Source organism: Paralichthys olivaceus, chromosome 16 (assembly GCF_024713975.1).
Source record: "Paralichthys olivaceus isolate ysfri-2021 chromosome 16, ASM2471397v2, whole genome shotgun sequence".
NCBI lineage: Eukaryota > Metazoa > Chordata > Actinopteri > Pleuronectiformes > Paralichthyidae > Paralichthys > Paralichthys olivaceus.
This window is the reverse complement of record NC_091108.1, coordinates 2,751,189-2,772,524: the sequence shown is the minus strand read 5'-3', so window position 1 is coordinate 2,772,524 and position 21,336 is coordinate 2,751,189. Positions and strand designations below refer to the sequence as shown.

Here is a 21,336-nt window from a genome sequence, read left to right as displayed (position 1 = left end):
AGCTGAATTACTAGTCTGTACACAAATCTCACTGAAAATGATCTGGGGGAAGGAAACCTCCCTTTTTAACTTCTTCTTCTGCAGAGGCTGAAAACACTCTATTCATGTTCTCTTACAATAGAACAAAAGAATGGATTCCTTAAAGATAAATTAAGTATTTATCTCTTGACTCTCAGCTTTTCTGTCTTCATTTATTAATAAACCTCAAAACATTTGAATAAATGTAAAAACTAAGTTCTCAACAAACAATGGTTTTCATTATCACATTTTGTGCCAATAAGATCTGTGATTAATTACATTTTTTTTAAAAACTAAATAAAATAACAAGAATGTCTTCACAAAAAAAAACCTCTAAAGAAGCTGGAACCAGAATTCTACCTGAAAAATGTTTGAATAAATGTCCCTGATAAGTTTCTGTCAGTGAATGAATCAACATTCTCACAATCATCTCATCTTTTAAAAGTGATTCTGGCTCCAACTCTTCAGAAGAAAGTAAAATATTTGAGGTTTTTTAAATTGATCCTGGTTTTTACAGATGAAATCATGAATCAAGATAAAATCATTAACTGCAGCCAAATTCAAATCTAATGTATTAGTTGTCTGGTCTATTTTTGATCAGTGAAGTGGTTGTAAAAGAAAATCTGATCACAATAAGTTGAAATCTTTGCCCGTCAGTCCTCCACCCTGAAGATATCTCCGCAGTGAATTCATCCAACTGAGAAGCCGTAAAAAAAGCAATGTTCTGCATTTTTGTTTGATAAACAACGAGACATAAATCATCAAATAGCTCCGACTCAAATCTGACATCCTCAGTTATTAATACAGAGAGATCCTTGAGTCTGTTGGTGACAGTTCGTGTTACATCACGGTTTCTTTGAGACGCACTAAAACATTTCGAGGAGGCTTTTATCAATCCTACACAAAAACCAATCTATTTGCGAGCCGCCGACCTGCAGCCGGACAAACAGCTGCTCGTCTCCGGGTTGTAAACACGTTCACCTTCTACCACTTTGTTCGAGAACCATCTCCAGGCCCCACTAAAATTTTGAAGTCGCACTCAGACCCGAGCTCGTTTGTACAAACTGAGATTGGCGCACACAACACCTTCCTGTTGAAAAATGGAAGCCTGGTACCAGACAAGCGAGTTGTTGTTTAGCAGCACACAGGAAATGCTCATAGAGTTTGAGTTTTAATGAGACTGGAAAAAAAAATTCAGCTCAAGTCTGGATTTTCTCTTTTTCTACTTGAGCACAAACTTTTTCCACCTTCATTAGATGTGAGCCATAGCATAATGTGAATTTTCACCGACTTGAGCAGCCATCTGCTGCCTGAAGAGCGTTGGCTTGTGCTTGTTAGAGCTGAAGCCGTAATATCGGCTGCATTAAATTACACTTCCTTTCAGGTATTATCTGTGAGGATGCACCGACACACTCTCTTGAGAACAACACAGTTTCAATTAAGCGAACTTTGAGTCTGAACATCTTGTGCTCAGTCAGCTGAGAATCAAAGCGTCTCCTTGATCCAGTGTAGGAGAAACGATGTGATGTTTCATTGTTTTCCCGCCCCGCTGTACTGGTGCTGATACCGAGGAGTGTGTCTGGACCCGCTGTTCACACATTATTCATTGTCGGGCCTCCCACCCCTCCTCACCCCTCCTCACCCCCGCCGAACCTCGGTGAGCCGGAGTGATCGCAACCTCCGTCTCCCGGTCGGCAGCTGGGAGTCACCCACTTCAAAGCCCAGGATATGAATAATCAAACTGTTATTTTTAGCTTTTCCTCTTCGTGTTACTGACCTTACTTCATGATCTTCTCCTCCCTCTATCCCTCCCTCCTTCCGTCCGTCCATCCTGCCTTCTCTCTCTCTCATGCGAACCCTGTTCCCCTCCCTCCTCCCCTCCGCTCGATCTCTGTCCATCTCATGTGCTGCAGATTGCGGATTTGTACAAGAAGCAGCAGCAGATTCAGAACCAGGGGGACAAAGCCGACCCCGAGGATTACTACTGATCATCTGTAGTCATCGGCCGGAGAGGATAAAAGAAATATCTGCATATTTCAATGTAATTGTAAATAGCTTCTTCCTTGTTGTAATGTTGAATGAAAAAATAAAGGCTCCTTTTCAGTTTTAAGCTTCCTCCTGTTTGTGTTATTGACTAATCGAAGCTGCTCCTTTACTGACTACGATTTTCACTTCAGAGCTAAAGTTGTGTAAATATCTCGCTACATACGGAGCACGTCAATTCCAAACCCCCGGATCAGCTCACGCCTCCCCGTTATAGATCTCTATCAAACATTCACTGCGCAGAACCGTGAAAACATGAAATGTATGGAACGCATACCAATACTTTCACCTGGCCTGATTTCTGCTGGAGATCTCAAAAAGGTGCCGGCCAAAGTGCATTTAGCGCGTGGGGTTTAATAAGAGGACAAGCCAAGGAGGGCGCCGGCTGCCAGAAACGTTATTAGAAGCAGAAAAAGACGCCGGAGCTGACAGTTGCTCAAACAGCAGGACAAAAGAGAAGCACTCACAGCTTGCATTAGATGATGGAAATCCACTAACTGTCCAGCCTGAATCAATCAGAGGCTGCTGGGTAGTGTGTGGAGGCAGCGAGAGGGAGGGAGGGAGGGAGGGAGGGAGGGGGGTGGGCAATTTGAGAGCCAAGGACAGGCGGATATTAATGGAGGAGCGAAGAGGAGGATTGTGAGTTTCCTCTACTGTGATGCCGTGAGTGAGGACGCGAGTGGTCGTGCAGTCGAGAGTTAACCGGTGTTTGTGCTTCTGTCTCCGAGCTTGAAGAAACTCGTCAAGTGCATTAACAACAACCGAGTGTCTGACAGACGCTGTGAACGTACAAATCATACCGGGGAACAGAAGAACTGTTGAACTGACATTTAAAGTGGAGATGTTTATTTATTTCAAGCCTCACGATCTGTTGGATATAAATGGACGACGCAGCTCCACCTCCTCCCACTACCCAGAAGTGAAGATATCCAGGATAAGATCTTAGTTCTGCGCAGAAGCATTAGTTTCCAGTATTAGGTTAATTCCATTACCTTGACATTTAATATGGGATTCATGGTCCCAAGAGGGTGAACCACAAAAGGCTTTAGCGATTTCCTGACCTTTCCTCTCGTGCCACCATGAGGCTCACACGTGGAATCTCTCGACAGCCGTCGCATTCAGCACTTTGGTAATCGGGCACTCTCACATTCATGCCCCCCTCAGGATGAATGTTATCATTTTGCTGATCCCCAGACTTTCCCTGCAGGACACAGCGGAGTCGATATGTTAATTCACCTCATAAAGTTTATGATCAGATATACCTGCAGAGCTAATGACGTTCCCATCAGCCTCATCTGTACTTTGTGTAGAGCTAATTAACAAATGGTGGCGTGTGCGCTGCAATACAATCGTGGTAAACGCACCAGCAGCACGATATCAGTGTTGTGTCTGCGCGTGCTGCCGTTAGGATTCAGCCCCGCAGCTTTTTAGCGCGGCTGTGAACTCTAATCTTGAGGAGTGTTTACCAGGTGATCAGCGATGCCTTGCTCCAGAGCCGCAGCAGGGAGTTGTACCTAACACGATGCATTGGCAGGCCGGCGGTTGCGTCGTTGCAAGGAGCCAGACATCAAGCACTTTACAGCGCTGGCTCGTCTGCGGGATATTTGCATGTAAAATGTTCCCACTTCTGCGGTGACTCACGCAGCATGTGGCACAGCATTGTCACTGTTTTCACATTCAGAGTGGTTTATACTTCCGATACTCGAGAGGCTGCGAGACCACTATTTGTTATGCCATCTCTGTATGCAAGTATGCATACTGCACAGTTGGTGGTTTGCCTATTATTTGTGTGTGTGGGCTGTGTCCTGTGTCTGCTGTAGGGGAGTTGGAGAAGGATGCCATTGTGGTGGAATAATCATGGAAATCCAGAATCCAGCCTCGCCTGCCCTTTTCATCTGCTGCTGTTCTTATGTACTCTTCTTTTTACTGGCTGCAGCAGCAAGGCTGGGTGTTGTTTACCCTGTGTGTGTGTGTGTTGTGGATAAATGTGCTGCAGGAGACATCAACTGCAGCTGGAGCCACAGAGGCGGGTTTGAAGACGTTGGCAGGTGTGTGTCTGTCTCTGGAAAAGATTTTATCACCATAAAAGCTTCACAACTACACAAGATACAATCACGAAACTTTGTGAAGGTGAAGTTAAAAGAAAGTTTGACTCTAACACGGGTGTGATCCAACAGCACCAGGTACTCATGGGTAATTCAAAGGTGTGATCTCATGACAACGTGGTCTCTGGTCTCATCAGGGTTTATTCATTTCAGAGGAGGTTTTTTTTTTTTTTCTCCGCTGTCGCTCTTTTTCTCGAGCCCGGAGGACGCGAGTCTTCACAGACACACCGGTGTCACTGTTTATTTTTAAAGAAATGTGCCAAAATGAAAATGTTCTTTAAAGAAAACAAACAAGATCAGAATTAAAATGTAAAATATCAAACCTCATCACATTTCTGTGTCGTAAAGTTTGATAAACACCAGAAGTTTTGTCATTTCTCCTTTTCAATATATGTATGTATACGTGTTATATGTATATTTATGTCTAGGAATTTGTTTACCCCCGAGACATCCACATGTATCTTACCTCCGCTACACCTCGTTCTCATCTTGGATATCATTAACACACAGAAACAAGGGACTTGCTGACGTTACTAAATCTGAATTTCAAATATCACTTGTCAGCTGCGCTGTTAGAAGTTGGCTTGAAACAGCCAGAGTGAGGGATGGAAACGGCCCTAATGGAAATCAAACAGGCAACAGAGCATGAAATATTGAAAATGCAAATGTGTAATGGATTCGGTTCCATATTGTGTGCGTTGTACGATCTTCGCTTTTGTTGTGAGTTACTCTGAGGGTTGAATGCAGAAACCGTCTTTGTCTAATTTGTGTACATTGGATTGTGTAAGTGAAGGGGAGTGTGAAGGTCTTCGAATCTTTGTGCATCTTTTGTGTTGAGTTCAAGTGACCTCCTCGCTGAGACGTTTTTATCTATTTCCTTTTGCACATGTATGAATGGGGTTCTTTTTTTATCATCTCTGTGTGGGGGCCTGGTTAACTGCCCGTGGTTGTGTCTGTATATATAAGTGTGTGTGTGTGTGTGTGTGTGTGTCATTGATGTTTACTGAGGAGGGCAGCTGGCGCACATCACGCGCCTGCAGGGCATCGCAGCACAGCAGACCTCCATCTCCCCTCGAGGTCCAAGCCTGTGTTCAAACAGCTGTGCTGTTAGTTCACATCAAGTCACACGTTCAGACCAGGTCCCGCAGGGCGGAGGCTGCGGTTGTGCAGTTACCTGCTCATTGCCTCCGTGGAAAATGTGATTAAGGGCGTGTTGGGCAAGATTTTCTACAAAAAACGACCCAGAACCGATGTTGTGACGGATGAACAGAGGAGAGGGAATCTGAAGACGTCTTCTCTGAGCTGGAACCGTCCCCGCTGTGCTTCCCTTTAAGGTTTTAGGAAGTGTCCCCTAAAGCAGGATTATGGAGTACCTCCCAACGCTAGTGAAAAACAAGGGGCATCTATAAAAAACTGCCAGGTTCACCTTTCTCTGTCCTTTGTTGCCCCCCCCAACCCCACCCTCTTTCTCCCACATAAGCTATCTGTCTTGTTCACAATACCCCTTTCTCCACCCGGAGAACAATGCGTTTGTTCTTCTCCGCCTCCTCCTCATCCCTCCATCCTTTTCTATCCCTCCATCCATTTGTTTGGTGCTCTCTGTGACATCTCTGCCATGCCAGGCAATGAGGGAGAGAGGGAGGGACAGGCCCGGCCATTGTGTCCGGCCCAACCCACGGAATATCAATAGTGTTTTTCTTGAGCAGGAGCGCTGAGCGTTGGCCAGTAACCTTTCAGATTTGATGATGTCAGGCCTCCTGTTTTTTCGGCCCTTCTTATGATTTCCCTCGTCCCTCAGTCTCTTGTCCTCAACATGAGGGACAGAACAAATGTATGTGCTCAGTCGAACTACTTTGTGTGACTGTGCCAACGAATCCTCCAAATTACATAATAAAATACTTTGTTTGGAATTGACCACCAGAGCGACACACGGACGAGTTTTCTGATCTGACAGTCGGGTTTTCAAATGGCTGCCGCTGACCCCTCTGCTGTTTGCTTCTATAACGACATCCTAAACTTCCGTCGTGATTTCAGTTGCTGCTGGAGATCTTTGTCGCTGCAAGTTAAAGGTGGAAGATGCCAAAACCAATACTTCTTTTGTGGGTATATGTGGGGAATAAAAGTCTGTAGACTTCCATCCGGTTGCCAGTAAAGGAGTTCACGTCACGTCAGGTTCAACGGATGGATGGAAATGACTAAATTACCAGTTACCCCCTCGTTGGGAATCACTGCTCTAAATGCTAATAACTGTATTCAGATGCTGTTGAGTTGCTCCGACTGAGCTTCTCTTGGTGGCAGGTTGCTGACCTGTGTCCTATCGGGAACCTAAATGGCATAACACTGCTGTATCTAGATTTAATTCTGCCCTCCAGCATTTAACTTCTGATAGTTTTCTGGCCAATTGCTTTCCACGGCTCATTTGCTGTATTTGGTCTTGGATATGTTTCGCTTGATTATCCAACCCCTGCAGCCAAACTCCGAGCCCATCCAGTCATTTACGACACCACTTTATGATTGGTTTATGATGGCGGCGGTTGTTTGTTACCCACTTGTCGGCGCTTCACTTTGGCCCACACTGGGAGGCTCGTGCTGAAGAGGGTATGATTGCCGCGCACTCCATTGGATCATCGTTGACGGTCATTAGTCTTACGACCTTTACATGAACCAGCGTCTGTGGCATTTATCGCTTCGTCTCTTCCCATCTTGACCGTCGAGGAACCCTCCAGCAGTCCCCGTCTGAGAGACGCTCTCCATTCACAGAAGCCATCCGCATTTGGAAAAAGACATTCCCCCTCTGCACATCTGCCAGCCTGCCTTGTGATCACAGCTGCACTCAACTGTGACAAACACACTCAACATAGCAGAAAAATTAGACATGGATAGAGTTGACAAGAGCCCCTAACATCTACAAGTCGGGATGCTTTCCCAGACTGTGATTATCCCACGGTCTCTTGACTGTATGCTTGGCTTCTTTCCTTTTTTCTTTTTTTTTTTTTTTCTTTCCATCCCATTGGAAATTATTCTACGTCAAAGGAAATTACAATATCACAAGAAAATATGCTCTGTAAATTTCCACGGGTGTCTAACGACGAGCCCTCACCGAACGCAACCGAGGCCACTGCAGGAAACGAGCTTGACGAGTTACACAGCCAGACGTTCACACAGTGGGTGAAGCCCGAGGTACTTTGTGTATTCAGTCATCTCTAATAACACCGACTGATGAAGTCCTGTCCACCTGAATAATACTATAGTGCGGCTGGAGGCTCATGTATAACTTAGCGAAAATCTCTAAATGGCTCTACAGATCGGGTTTGCTCTGTCTGTTCCTCTCTCCTCCTCCTCTCTGTATAATTTAGCAGCAGATAAACTCTTCCTCTCCTACATTAGTGTGCAATATCACTGCCAGCTGAAGGAACGGGGGCCCTCGCTCTATATGTGATACAGTTTCTGGCTGCCAAGCTCTGCCACTGCTGCTGTCACCATCACACGCCGCTGACCAGTTTGGGCGCTTGCCACATTCTGCACCTGCCAGGCTCATAAAGAATCCCCCTGTCTCTCTGGAGCCCGAAGGCAGGATCTGCCATAATTGTTAAGGATGTCGCAATTTAGACCTTCAAGCCAAAGCTTAGACAGTTGATGGCGCCAACAAGTTGGCAGATGGTCCATTTTGTTCAGCTGATCCATCAGCGCGGTGCTAAGATGAATGAACGGTTGCAATCCGTCATGAGTGCTGAGAATTTATGTGGTGGTCTCAAATGTAAGCAAAAGTTGATCAGCAGCTAAATGTTCTGCCGCTGTCTTGGCCAAGAGCGCCATCGCACAGGAGATGCTTTTATTTCTAGCACCGGAAAAACGTGGATAAGGAGGCTCAATAAAACCACAGAGTGAAGTGGATGGAGTGGGCATCCTTGTCGAGTACCTCCTCCTCTTCTCCCTCATCAAATATACTCTCCTGAGGGGAAAGGAGGAGTCAAATTATGATTGATATGGTTTACACTTCATGTTGAGTGTAAGTGAATCCAGCCTGTGTATTGGCTGAAGCTGGAGGAGCAACGCACACCATTAATTTCTGTATGTATTCACTATTACTGTGCCAGTGGCTAAATGAATGCATATTTATGACGTGTGACAAAATGATGGAATGAGGCCTCCAGAAATGAGGCTTTTGCAGAAATTCCACTCCTGCGTCTCCGCTCATGCACATGCTGCTTCTTTGTGCACCTCGTTCTCTCGCCCTGCGTCTGTATCTGCGGCTGCCTCGCTCTCAGTCTGCGCGTCTTGTCCTGTCCTGATATCAACCCATCTATATATAGCAGGTCTCCCCCCTACACTCTCGCTGTCTGTGTTACTGGAAAAAGAGAGGAGTGGGCGCTTCACCTTGAATACTCAGCTTTGTCTGGGCCCGGAGGAGAAAACGAGGCGAAGAGGGAGAGGCCGCAGAGGAAAGAAAGCGCCATTGACAGGCGGGCAAACACCAGTCGGCCCCTGTCCCCCTCTCTCTCCATTGTCTCCAAGTTCTAGACATCAGCAAATGACAGGAATCTGAAGAGAGGGAGGAGAGAAAGAGAGAGAGCCTGAAGAGTCGGGGCTTTGTTTGGGCCGCTGGCCTCAGACCCGGTCAAAGTGCAGGGATAGGAGAGCGGAGGGTGAGGGATGGGGACGGAGGAGAGCGCACTGGGCTGACCTCACTGCAGGATCCCCCATCCTCCATGTAAACAGACCTAAACAGCTTCCCACCATTCCCCATGAAATATTTACACATGAGCAGTGATCACATGCAGAGCGACTGCAGATGGTCGTGATTCCCTGACTCTCTCGTGCACACGCTGATGAGAGCTCCCTCTCAGCCCAGTCACATCACAGTGAGGGTGTAATGGAACACATTACGTCCATCGTGGTGCGATGCTGCAGAGTTTGCAGATTCGCCCCAAGTTGCCTTTTGTTTACCCAATTAATTCAGTGGCTTCACTGAGCGACGCAGGTGCCTCTCGCCAGCGTTTTTCCCTCCACTTCAAAATATAATGTGTGCAATTTGTTTCAATGAGGGTTGAAAAGGCAGGACGGGTGGAGGTGGAGGTGGTGGTGGTGGTGGTGATGGGGGGAATGGGGAGGGTAGGGGCGGAGGGGTGGAGAGGAGGAATGGGCCGGGCCGGTCCTGGGCGAGGGGTGTGGTTGGGTATAAACCAGGGGACAGTGGGTTTTCTGTTGTTGTCCTGTTTTGAAGCCGTCTGTCCTGGGATCCTTGCTCCCTCTTCTCTCTCCTCCTTCCACTCACTCTCCCTCCACAGTCGGGACTCTTCCTTGACGGGCTCCTGTCACATCCGCGGCATTCCGTCTTTCTGGGAGCTCCGTGGAAGCCTGAAACCATGCTGACGTTTTTGGCGCTGGCGTCGGTTGTCCTCCTGGGAATAGGTAAAAAAAAAAACTAATAATTAAAAAGAAATATTTCTTTGAATTGTATTTTTGATGCTGACTGATTTTTCATCCGTTGAGTCCAAAATGTTCTTTGCTCTGACGTGAGGTTAAAGGTTAAATGAGAATATGATGAAGAGGGTTTTTCCTGTTTTCCTGCAAATTAATGGAGTTGACGATGATAAAAAAAAAAGGGTCAGCAGGGAATTAAGTGATATTTTACTGACGTGTAACATTTCTCCACGCTGAATTAATATTACACTCAAGCATTTAAATTGATATATTGGTATTTGCTCTATTCATTAGTTCCAGAAGGCCACGAGGGCGACGGTAGAGAATACACTTTCTTTCCAGGTGCATTATAAGTGGCCCTGCACTGTTCTTTATGAATCAGGTGACTCCAAGCTTGCAAAGTTGAAAAGCACTATTGTTGTGACTTTTAAACCGAGGGTTATCTTGAATTCTTGCTCTCAGACAGATGCACTCGTGTTTTCCATTTCCCCGTCTGTCAGATATTTGCAGTTTTTGTCAGGATTTTAATTAAAAATGTCGAGCGTGATTCCATTGACAGGTTCTGCAGACGCTGGCTGCACTAACGCCAAACTGCTCAAGGACGGTTACAGCTGGAGCTCTCGACTGGGTGCTAAAAGAAACTCATGAACACATAAGGCATTAATTTCAGTGTAGCTCTGAATACTGTGACCCGTTCACCAGAGTGAAGTGACACTGAGCAACAGAAGGGATGTTGTTGCTAGCTTCAGAGTGGCAGGTGTGTGCGCGGCTCCCGGGGGCCTCGGTGGGTAGTTTGAGATGCTGACTGCAATTTTACAGGGAAGTAAAATATTGATTTTGCAGCTAAAACCAAATTAACATCAATCATTAAATATTATTTAAGCATAAGCGGTGCCGACATAATCCATATTAATGGAGAAACTGAAGTTCCCCTTTGGCTTCTAGAGACTATCACCAATACTCCAGTAATAATGTAAATATTTACAGAGTGCACGTCTGAGTGCATGTCGGCTCTGACGCGTCTGAATGTGCAGTTTAACGCCTGCGTGCATCGCTGAGTGTTTGTGATGAATATTATAGATCAAGGTGAAAACTAATGGAAAGGGTTTTTTATTAAAAAAAAATATTGAAGGTGTAGAAAGACTTTTATTTTTGGGTACTTTTTTTTATTCTTCTTAATTTTGTGAATTGTGAATTAACACCCACCTGATTTGTGTCTCCCAGTTCCCGAGCAGTCCCAGGCCATAGTGATTTACACGGGCTGGGAGCGCCACGCCCTGTTGGGCTCAGACATCCGGCTGTCGTGTTCGTTCTTCTCCTGGCGCTGGACCTCCGAGGACGTCACCTTCTCCTGGACGTACAGGCCCGATGGCTCCCGGGACAGCATTTCTGTAATATACACACACACACACACACACACACACACTATTATATTACAACTGGCACCAATGAAACCAACCTGACGTCAGCTTTGAGCTCTTTGTTTTGATTTTAGAATCGGCCACTTTGGTCTCTTGATTCACTCTTGATTCACTCGCATCAACCTCATCAGCGTCGTTTTCCTCAGGCAGCTGTAGAGGCTCTGATAAACCCACATGCTCGGCACACGCTGGTGAACGCAGTGAAGCATTCAGCAGCTGATGAGTGAGATATTTAGCATCAGTCATTAAGTGCAGATGCATCAGGAGCGTCCTCTGTCCCTCTCCTCCTTAAATGAAATCCTAACACGTGCTCCGACTCGAAGTTAATCTTTCAAGAAGTCGCAAATTAATATTTAGGAACACAGACACAGAGCAGAATTGTTGGCCTGAAGACGAGCAGAAAATTTAGTCCGAAAAGGGAGGGTGGTCTAGTGATGTCACACGGCGTGCTGATTGCTTGCTGATTTGGTTCCTGCAGCTTTAATATCAGATTCACAGAAACACAATCTTACAAAACAGAAATGATTTGCATACGACAGCGTCTTATCTAAAAGGTCAGCACCTCTGTTACAGCCCTGAATTTATTCTGAAAGTTTGCATGTGTCAACTTCACCAGAAACAACAAACACTCAGAAACTTTCTCTGCTCATCTCCTCCCTCCTCTCGCCGCCTCACCCACCTCCTGCTCTTTAATTTCACTCCTCCTGCCCTTATCGTTCTTCCATCTCTCTAATCTCTCCATATCTCCCCGTCCTGACTGCGTCTCCCTCTGTCCACCTCCCTTCATCTCCTCCTCCCCGTCCCTTCCTTCTTTGTCCCTCCCCTCGTCTCTCATTATCTCCTCCCCTCACCTCCTCTGCCTTCATCCATCTCCCGCCGTGGCCTCACTTTGAAACTAGATTTCACTCCTCTTTAATGTCTTTTTTAATCTTCTGTCACTCACTCCTTCACGAGCCTCGACAGATTTACAGTCTCACATGTTTTTCTGTTTTCATGGTGGATTTTTTCTTTTTAAATTTCACATTCACATCCTGATATTTTCAAATCGTATCAAAGGTTTTTGTTTAATCCATGAAACCTGCTCATGTGTTTCACAAGCAAACATTTCCACCTCATTTGACCTTGACCTTGTGGAGGCTGCGTCATCGGCCCGAACCCCCTCTCAGCCCATTCACACTTCACTTCCAGATCAATTAAATAGCATTAAAATAATCAATTCTCTGAACTCTGGATTTAATCTGTGATGTTTTTCCAGTTTTAAAAGTCATATTTTTAATCATAACATATCATAAGTCATGTATTAAACAATCTAACAACCACAGAAAAACGTTGAGAGTCAATATGTTGAAACCAACAGTAAAACGTCCGCTCTGTCTTCTAAAGATCTTCCACTACACTGGTGGTGTCGCCTATTTGGACAACAAGGGCCCGTTCAGGGACCGGCTGGAGTTCGTGGGGAACCCCGCGCGCCGCGACGGCTCCATCCTGCTCAAGAACCTGGATTTCAGCGACAATGGCACCTTCACCTGCGACGCCAAGAACCCCCCTGACATAGTGGGCCGGCCCTCCAGCGTCCGTCTGCTGGTCTTTGAGAAAGGTGACGTGGGGGGGCGGGTGGTCGGGTGGGAGGTTCCTCACTAACTGTGATGTCTGCATTAACTTACATCTGTGTCTGCACATTCGCTTTCCACTGAGCCCATATGGTGTATTGTGGTGAATGTTTTCAGAAGCCAACTGTTCCCAGTTGCAGTAACAATGATTCCAAACTCTTAAACAAATCTTCATTTCCACTGAGCATCAGACTAAAGCGAGTTCTGTGCTCAGGCCAGTCGCTGCACGGCTGCGTTTAGAATTCCTCCCATTTCCCCGTTAAATGGAAATGAAATCAATTACAGTCTTATCTCTCTCTCTATTTGAGATCGCTATCGTTGCCTCACTTCTTTTCTTCCCCTTCCCACTCGCCTTCACCTCCCATTTCTCTCCTCCTCCTCTTCCCTCATCGTCTTCCATTTCGTCCCATCCCCCTCTCTCAACATTACACAGTCCTTCATCATTCACACAACCTTTATTTTACCTTTGCTTTCTTTTTTAATCTCTCGTTACCTTGTCTTCCATCTTTGTTCCTTCTCTTTGTTTTTTGGTTAAATAAAGATGTTAGGGAGTAAACAGGGGACAGTGTCTTCAATTCAGTAGAAAAGTATATCGTCAAGATTGATCACGTTCTAAAATCAACAGATTCTACTTTCGTTTTCTTTTAGTTTTTCTTCTGAACACTCCAACCTCGCATTCTTCTCCGTTGTTCTCTGCTCCACCTTCTGACACTCCTCCTCCTCTCCTCCTCCTCCTCCACAGTGCCCATCCAGGCTGGCGTGATCACAGGGGCGATCATCGGGTCGGTGCTGGGCCTGCTGGTGCTCATCGTGGTCATCTACTACCTGATGAGGTTCCTGGTGGCACGCCGTGTCTTCAGCCTCAGTGTCAGGTCAGTGCCCGGCCTGTGGCCAGCGGTGCTCTGCCAGTCGAGTCTGTGCCAGGGACTGGAGCTGAGGCCGGAGCCCATCCCTGGCACCGACACCTGCGTGGCCAAGAAGACGTAGCTGCAGTGCCACGATTTGATTTGGGCTTAGATTTGGAATTGGTCAGCTGTGAAGAGACGGATAATAATCTCCCATATTTAGATTTAATTTCGCTTTAATCTTAAAAAAACCCTTTCTGCGTGGGTCCAAAGCAAGATGATTAAAAGTGATGGAGCAAAGGTGTCTGAGTGGATAATCCACGAGATCAGAAGGATGATGGACTCATCGTCTAATCGTAGAAGCTGGGAGCGTGGCACCGGGGGGGCTGTGTTTGAGGCCGGACCAGTAGATTACGTTGATGTTCTCATTATGATGGCTGCCAGGCAATGCTGCCCTGTGACCACTGGAGGGAGAGATGGATTCGACATTCTGACATTGTCTTTCTTTTGTCCCCTTCAGCAAACATGGCAAGAAAAAGAAGGAGGGATCACAGCAGAGACAGGCAAGTTCCCTCCACTCCTTCCTCCATGTCCCCTTCTTCTTCCCCTTCCTCCTCCTCCTCCTCCTTCCTCCTGCTCCTTCCTTTTCCTCACACACGCCACGACATCCACACATCCGCTTGAAAACACCGAATGCAACAGCTTCATTTGCTGTCACATTCCGGTGCCGCGCAGAAAAATGACGAGAGATTACAGTGGCATTCAGTGTTTGAATATTTGTTCGGCACAGGAAACGTGTTGTCAAAAGGAATTTTCATCTATTCTGTTGCAGCGCCGCCACACAATAGCACACATCCAATATGACAGTGCATAACGGCACAGTTTCATAATCGCATTCCCCCCGTTGCCATTCCAAGCGGCTCCAATGTGTCCGCCGTCTCCTCCTCGCAGAAACATATCAACAACAATAAAACGTGTCATTCACACCCAGCAAACGCTAATAACGGTGTTCAGGCTGTTAGAATTCCAGCGTCGCCTCAGTGTGGAAGTTGCTTTAAAGCCTGTTCTCTCTCGCGTGGCCCTCACCCCTCCTTCAGCCGCCTCAGGGGGGCTGAACAGCACAGCACTAGTAAACAGCCAGGGGGCAAAAATCAAACCAGTGACTGTGAAATGGCCGCGGCCAGGTCACAGCGCTAATGCTGTAGCAGTATTGAATGGGGCTGCGCTTCGCTCACAGAGGGAAAATGGATGGAAGCTGCTGATTTCGCTCACTGGGAGTCAAATGAAAATCACTGGGCCTATTATGGTCTGGGCTGTTATCAGTGGCTTTACGCTGCTGCACGCCGAGGATTTGGGGCATTTTTTTCTCATCCAGTCCTCGTGGGAGTGTGATAGCCTCAAGTGGTGGATTAATCAGACATTTTGGCGGCTTGTATTCTTTTGTGAATACAAGGCACCGGGGCAAGTAGTGTTTGATTACTCTGCGGTAATGTGGGGGCTGGGTGGTTGCAGGGTGGTATTGTAATCTACTGTATGCCTTGCATGCTGATAACAACAAAAAGCGGGATCACGGGATTCCAGCTCAGTTTTCTTGTATTAAAAATCAGCTCTGCAACGAGAAGCAGAATTATCCAAGGTTGTAAATAAAAGGTGTTAGCGAGACGGTGAGTCATTTAGCTGCAGGTGAACGTAAAGAGGAAGCAGCAGCAGCAGCGAGCGTCTGCCCCTGTGCCTTGAACCTAGGGGGCGACCAAGTGCACTCACTCTCATTTCCCCGGAGCCTCTCCTCCTCCCTCTGTCTTCTTCTTCTTCCCTTTCTGCTGTCGTTTGATTGTCAGGTTACTCTTGAGTTGCAGTCAGTTGCTCTCAAGTGCCTGCGGTGGGTGACAGTGCATATATGAATAAATAACTCGCCGCCAAAAGGACACTGAAATATTTGACAACATTGTCATTTACAGTTACTCTCATGCAAGTCTCATGCAGCTCGGAGAGAAAATACACAGCTATTCCTCCTGAGCTCGAGCACACTTGCTTTTTTTATTTATTTTTTTATTTTTCCTCTGAGCAGATTCCTCTCTTGTAGCTACGCCACACACACAGCACCCACGGGATTTTATAGTGCGCTCATAAGTGGTTGTTTGATCAAATAGCCCTTATTAGGAGGCTCTGCTGACACGACGCAATTTTGTATCAGCCGCACCATCTTCGTTTCTCCCTGTTTGCTGGGCTTGCACTACAAATCTCCACGAGGCTGTGGGTGAGGGAGTGAGGGAGTGAGTGGGTGAGACATAGAGACAAAGGAACCCCGTGGTGTGTGCTGCTCCCCATTAGGTGGAGTTGTGGGAGAGGAGTTTACCCGACAGCCACACACATAAGGAAGCTCACACACACACACACTCTGTACTGGAATGATAATTGAGTGCACTCGGTATCGATCTGAGCTCAAACACACACACACATAAAAACACACACACACACACACAATCCAAGCGTTCTTCTTTCCATCCTCCTTCACCTCCCCTGCTCTCTCATTCACATTCTTTTTATCCGGTCCCCTGTCTCCCTCCCTTCAGTCGCATCTTCCTCCTCCTCCTCCTCTCTCTTCATGCCTTTGACTCCCTCACTGACCACGAAGCATCTATCTATCTGTAATTCCTCCCTCTCCTCTGCCTCCTCTCCCACTCTCCCTCTCACTCTGGTCATCATCCCTCACCCTCCTCCTCTCCATCACCACCACAACATTTCCTCTCTCCCTTTCCAGTACTCCCCCCCCTCTCTCTCCCTCCTCGAATCTTCTGGGTTCTGATCAGCTTTGGTTCCCGACAGAAAATCACTACCTCTCACTCTTCATCTGCTTCTCAATCTCCCTCCTCGTCCTGTCAACGTCTCATTTTTAGTATGCAGCAGGGGACCCAGCCACTTACCAACCTATCTACCCCCCCCCCCCCCCCCCCCCGGTCCCTCCTGTTCTGCCACTGTACCCACATCTTCTTTGAAGTATATGCAGCTCCTGTAACGAGGGGGGTTCTGCGTGCTGCCTGAGCGGACTGGAGTGTGTTTACGAGGCAGCCCCTTCGATAGCGTGGGAGCTCTGCAATACGTTGCAGTGCAAACTGAGGCTGCCGTGGGATGCGTGATGGTAAACAATGCGATGATATACGAGAGAGACCGTATGTAACGTCTGCCTCCATCGCCGTCTGATCAGAGTGTGTGCTACTCCTGCACAGAGCATCATTAAAGATGATAAGTTTTCAAATGCAATCTGTGGGGTGCTATTAGTCGCAGCTTCCGCGAGTAGCGGAAGCCGTAGACTGAATAAAGATGGACGACATGTAGTTGCTTCCACTAATTAGAAATGAAGCCCGAATATTCTGGACGCTGCCATCTTGCACAGATGATTTACTCGAAGGGCGACCAATCGTGAGTCAGTCTCAGCTGTCAATCACGATGTTTCAACTCGTTTTCATAGCATCGAATAAATAATTAAAACCAACCTCATCAGATGTAACATCACTTGAACACACATCAGTGTAAGAAGAGCGTATTTAATGACGTCCCTTCCACTTAAATTGAGAAACTGAGCTCAAGACCTGTACCGCAGCCAGCCACCAGGGGGTGCTCGAGTTGTTTGGCTTCACTTTTTGTGGAGCCCTCATGACGTCCATCTTTAAATACAGTCTATTGTCTCAGCTCCGGCGTGTCCTGAGTAATATCTTACCACAGTGCACAGTCCTGTACTTCAACCTGTGTATTAAATATATATCAGTACTGTGAAAACCATCACACAGGCTGAGCGAGGAGTCATTATGCTCCTTCAGAGCATCATCGCACACTTGTGTACCTCAATAGGTTACCTCACAGCTTAATGCTATTGTATAGTGAAGGTTGTTGTTGCATTGACCTGATCTCCTCTGTGCCCAGTCCCTCCTGATGGATACTCTGTGCTCAACTGAAGCCTCACTTCACCTCCTCCTCTTCTCCTCCTCCTCCTCCTTTTTTATAGATTTCTTCTTCAAGATGTTTTTAGACACTGCACGGACAATATCCAGAATGAGTGGGAGTGAATGGGTGAATTATGCAAGTGCTGGTTGGATGAATGTTTGCAGGTGTCGTGGGCCTTTTCTAAAGATCACAAGAGGTTATGAATTTCATTTGTGGTGTTACCTCATCAGTATTTATATAAATCATATAATATACTATTTTTATGTTGCAGACTACATTTACATAAACACCTATATTCAGATATTAAGCCGATGATACTCAATCATGTAAACAGCATCTTCTGATTACATTAACCTTCATAAGATCCTACCTGGAATAAGCAATAATCAAATTATGACGTGTGGAGTTATCTGACATTAGTCGCATCGTGGTGACGTGTTTAGTCGTATTATATCGTCCTATTTGAGTTTTCATAGCATTTTGCAGCATCAACGTATGACGGTTATTGACGTAATTTAAACCCTGGAGGTTAACAAGATGGAAAAATGAGAAGGAGTTGTAGCTTTTCGTAAAATTAGAAAGACAACACACAAGTGGTAAATACGGTAGAATCGTGTATTTCATTTATTTCAGGTTGGAGTTTTAAAAATGACGCAGTAACATCGAACGTGTTGGCGGGAGTCGGGCGATGCTCTGAAACATGTGACAGGAATATAAAGAGAATAGCAACTCACGTAAACGTGATAAACAACATCACGTGTGCGTGTGTGTGTGTGCGTGTGTGTGTGTGTGCGTGTGCGTGTGTGTTATTGATTGTCTCTCAGTTGTCACAGGTGTATGCAGCCTGCCTGCCACTGTGTCCCATCCTAACGCATGGTTACCTGTTTTGTCACCCCCTTACAGCTCTGGACACCGCCCCCTCTCACTTGCTACCCCCTCCCCTAAAAGGACTGTCTCTCTACCTCCTCACCCGTCTCTGTCTCTTCGTACGTCTCTCTTCTCCTCCACTTAAATGTGTTTTTTCTCTCCTCTTCACACAGCTCCACCCATCCTGCTATAAGCCCATCTCTCATCCTCTCACCTGTAACGCCTCCCATCTCACCCCTCCATCCCTACACCTCTCTTACTGTCTCCCTCGCGCTCCTTTCCTCCTGAAGTGACTCTCCTCCCCTGTTCTCCACCCGACCCCCTCTCCCTCCTCCCCCACAGGGCCCTGTGCCTCCCGCTGACCCCTCCAAGGTGAAGGCGGCTGCCTCGGAAAAGAAGAAGCAGGAGTCACGCAAGGATAAGAAATAGGATACGGGGAGGGGCTGGGGCGGCCTCGCCAATCGGCTACTCCAGCCCGTGCGCCAGGCGGCGGCGAAGGCCCGGTCCAATCAGCAGCAGCGAACCATATTCAGAAAGACAGAGAGGGTTGTGGGGGGAGGGGAGGAGGGCCCGGGCCGGGTGCTGATGACCATCGAGCTGGAACTGACCCGCAAAAACGGGGAGGAGGGGCCCAGCGGCGAGGGAGGGATGGGGAGGTCCAAAAGTCACGGCTTTCTATCCCGTCTCGCCAACCAGCTCACCTTCAAATAATACACCTAAAGGGAGGCAGGGGAGGCCGAGGGGGGAGGAAGCTCTTGCGGTTAGGAGAGTGGGAAGTCTACTGAGGAGACGGCAGGAGAGTCAAACCACAAACCTACTTTACGCCCACCACAATGCCAACCTGAGTCCCCGAATAAATGAGTCAAATCATATCTGCTCCTGTCACAGGCCGATGACTGTAGACGCCGCCGCTGCACGGGCCAGGATCTGCGATGGCGTGATAATCTCTTACACCAGCCGTCACCACAAGTGCTTTTGTCAGGTCGTAAGATATGCCGTTTGGAGCGAGACCTTAAGATGGCTGGGTTTGATAGCAAAACCTAAAAAAGCTGCTTGCCGGGTTTTGCCTTTCTGGTTCCTTTCATTGTGATCCTATCCGCCAAAACAAGCTTTCTCCAAGTGCGTCCGATACGCATCACGGGTCCTCAGCTTCAGGGACAAGCCAATTGGCCTTTTTTTCCCGACGTGACATGTCAAACTCCCCTCACACTGATCTCCCTCCTCTTTCCTCTCCTCTTATTTCTCTTTCCCCCTCTTCCACTGTGAATTTCTTGACTTTCTTGTTCATTTAAATTACAGAGGTGATTTATATGCTAACTGCTCTATCCTGTTTCTCTTCTTCTCTCACTTCCCTTCCCTCTTCTCCCTCTTCTCCTCCTTTTCTCTCTCCTATAGATAAAGGTCTGACTTCTCCATGACTGCCTCCGCTCCTCTAGTCTGCTCCCTTCTTTTTCTGCCCAGCCCGACGCAGCCCCCATTATTTCCCATTATCTCTTCTCTTTCAAGACAGCGCTGGCTGTAAGAGCGGTCCTACTATATCAGTGGCAACGGTGTCAAATAATTTTTACAACGCCTCATCAGAGACCCCCGTACGCACTCATTGGGCAAATTGTAAAACTTTTTAAGGCCTAACTATGCACATAACTTTCCTAAGAGGAACCCGAAAGACATCCCTCTGTGTTTAGAGTCCCCTGAATCTTCCCCCTTCATGTTTACGACTCCGTCACACACTCTGAGCGGAGCCGTGAGTGCACTCCGGACTTCAGATGGAGAAAAACAGAGAGGCAGAGGAGAGTGATAGCGAGGGGAGAAATATGATTCCTGCTCTCAGCCGGCGTAGATAGAGGTTCAAGCCCTCGAGCTCGGGGTGATTCAATCCTCTCACATTTGAGCTAATGGAGGTTGTCGCTGTGTCCCTGCCCCGGCTAAAGGGGGCTATTTCTGGCGCTGTGAGAGCGAACAAGCTTACTGTAACAGCTGCACATTTTTCAGCCGACAGGGGAGGGAGGAGGGGGGAGGCGAGAAGAGAAAGACGCGAGGTGGGCAGGCGGTGTGTGTGTATGGGGGGGGGGGGGGGGGGGGGGGGGGGTGCCTGCTGTGCTGTGTACGCCCGAGTGCACGAGGCTGTCCGCGGTTGGCTCGACGGCCGGCGACTGACAACCTGAATGACGTCACGGCCCCCGAGGGCTGGCGGATGCTCTCAGGAGTCTGACAGAGGGGCTTACCAGGAAGAGGTGCAGCTCCTGTGCTCCCTCAGTTATTTTAAGGTCCAGTTAATCCGCTCACACGTTTCTCCTCGCCAGCCCAGAGCTAATTATTTTTGTGCGTGCTGGTAACCAGATATCTCTCTCCACATCTCGCTCCCGTGCCTCCTCCGCCTGCCTTCGCTCCTCTGTTATTCACTCGTCATCTCGGCCCCCATCTTGGGATTCATCTCCTCCCACCGAACCCGTGTTTCGTTCTCGTCCGTCCTCGCGTCTTCGCCAACCGTTATCTCCTCCTCTTCCTCTCGTCTAGTGACTCTGCACTGAATTATTCCCCCCACAGAAAAGAGGCCTATACAAAATCCACTCCACTCTTTTAAGTCTCTTCTTATCTGAGGCCTACAGCTCAATGCTCTGCTCCTCTCTTCTGTCCTTCCTCCGTCTCCACGCCCCTCTTCCTCTCTTTTTTCAAACTCAGTGATGAACATCTGTCGCCCCCCTCTCCGTCTTGCCGGTTGATCGACGAACGCCCTTTGGCTCGCCCTTCAAAAACGCTCCCTCCCCCAAAGGCATGCCCCCTGCCAGCCCTCCCTCCACTGACCCTTTACTGTCTTATTTCTGCTGGTTCGATTGCCAAAACGCTCTCCTCTGCCACCAACTGGCAGAGGAAGGAAACACCTTTAGTTCCTCACTGAAGGCAGAAACTTATAATCTAGCTAGCTCTTCTCCGGTCGCCGATACGACGTGTGTTTTATGTATATGTGTGTTTATTTAAAGCGTGTTAAAAAGACATTTGATATAAAGCAAAAAAAAAAGACAACAGTGCGTCACCCTAAGTAAAGCAAAGTTTTTCCGAG

The 21,336-nt window shown here is 47.5% G+C and overlaps 2 protein-coding genes across 5 annotated transcripts in view; both read left to right on the top strand.

Moving 5' to 3' along the window:
- lig1 (ligase I, DNA, ATP-dependent) overlaps positions 1 to 2,128 on the top strand; it is a 41,067-nt gene extending 38,939 nt beyond the window's left edge. The window contains exon 27 of the mRNA XM_069511141.1: positions 1,932 to 2,128. Coding sequence (XP_069367242.1) covers positions 1,932 to 2,006 — 75 coding nt within the window. The 3' untranslated portion in view covers positions 2,007 to 2,128. The remainder of the gene's footprint in view (positions 1 to 1,931) is intronic.
- A 7,263-nt stretch (positions 2,129 to 9,391) lies between these two features.
- mpz (myelin protein zero) lies at positions 9,392 to 19,821 on the top strand. Of its 4 annotated transcripts, XM_069511818.1 has the most exons (7): positions 9,396 to 9,578; positions 10,815 to 10,981; positions 12,395 to 12,608; positions 13,364 to 13,493; positions 13,987 to 14,029; positions 18,618 to 18,647; positions 19,671 to 19,821. In XM_069511818.1, the coding sequence occupies exons 1-7, from the start codon at positions 9,533 to 9,535 to the stop codon at positions 19,680 to 19,682; spliced, it is 642 nt and encodes a 213-aa protein (XP_069367919.1). In that variant the 5' UTR covers positions 9,396 to 9,532; the 3' UTR covers positions 19,683 to 19,821. The 4 variants fall into 4 exon arrangements, with proteins under 4 accessions (XP_069367917.1, XP_069367918.1, XP_069367919.1 ...); XM_069511816.1 differs by lacking the exon at positions 19,671 to 19,821 and having other exon boundaries at positions 9,392 to 9,578; positions 18,618 to 19,129; XM_069511817.1 differs by lacking the exon at positions 19,671 to 19,821 and having other exon boundaries at positions 9,392 to 9,578; positions 18,312 to 19,129.
- The last annotated feature ends 1,515 nt before the right edge of the window (positions 19,822 to 21,336 follow it).

Bases quoted from the DNA above. Each gene is read 5' to 3' on its own strand.
- mpz (XM_069511816.1), top strand. From the start codon at position 9,533: ATGCTGACGTTTTTGGCGCTGGCGTCGGTTGTCCTCCTGGGAATAG. The intron at 10,982-12,394 runs GTAATATACACA...TGTCTTCTAAAG, and splicing joins GCTCCCGGGACAGCATTTCT to ATCTTCCACTACACTGGTGG. The intron at 13,494-13,986 runs GTCAGTGCCCGG...TGTCCCCTTCAG, and splicing joins GTCTTCAGCCTCAGTGTCAG to CAAACATGGCAAGAAAAAGA.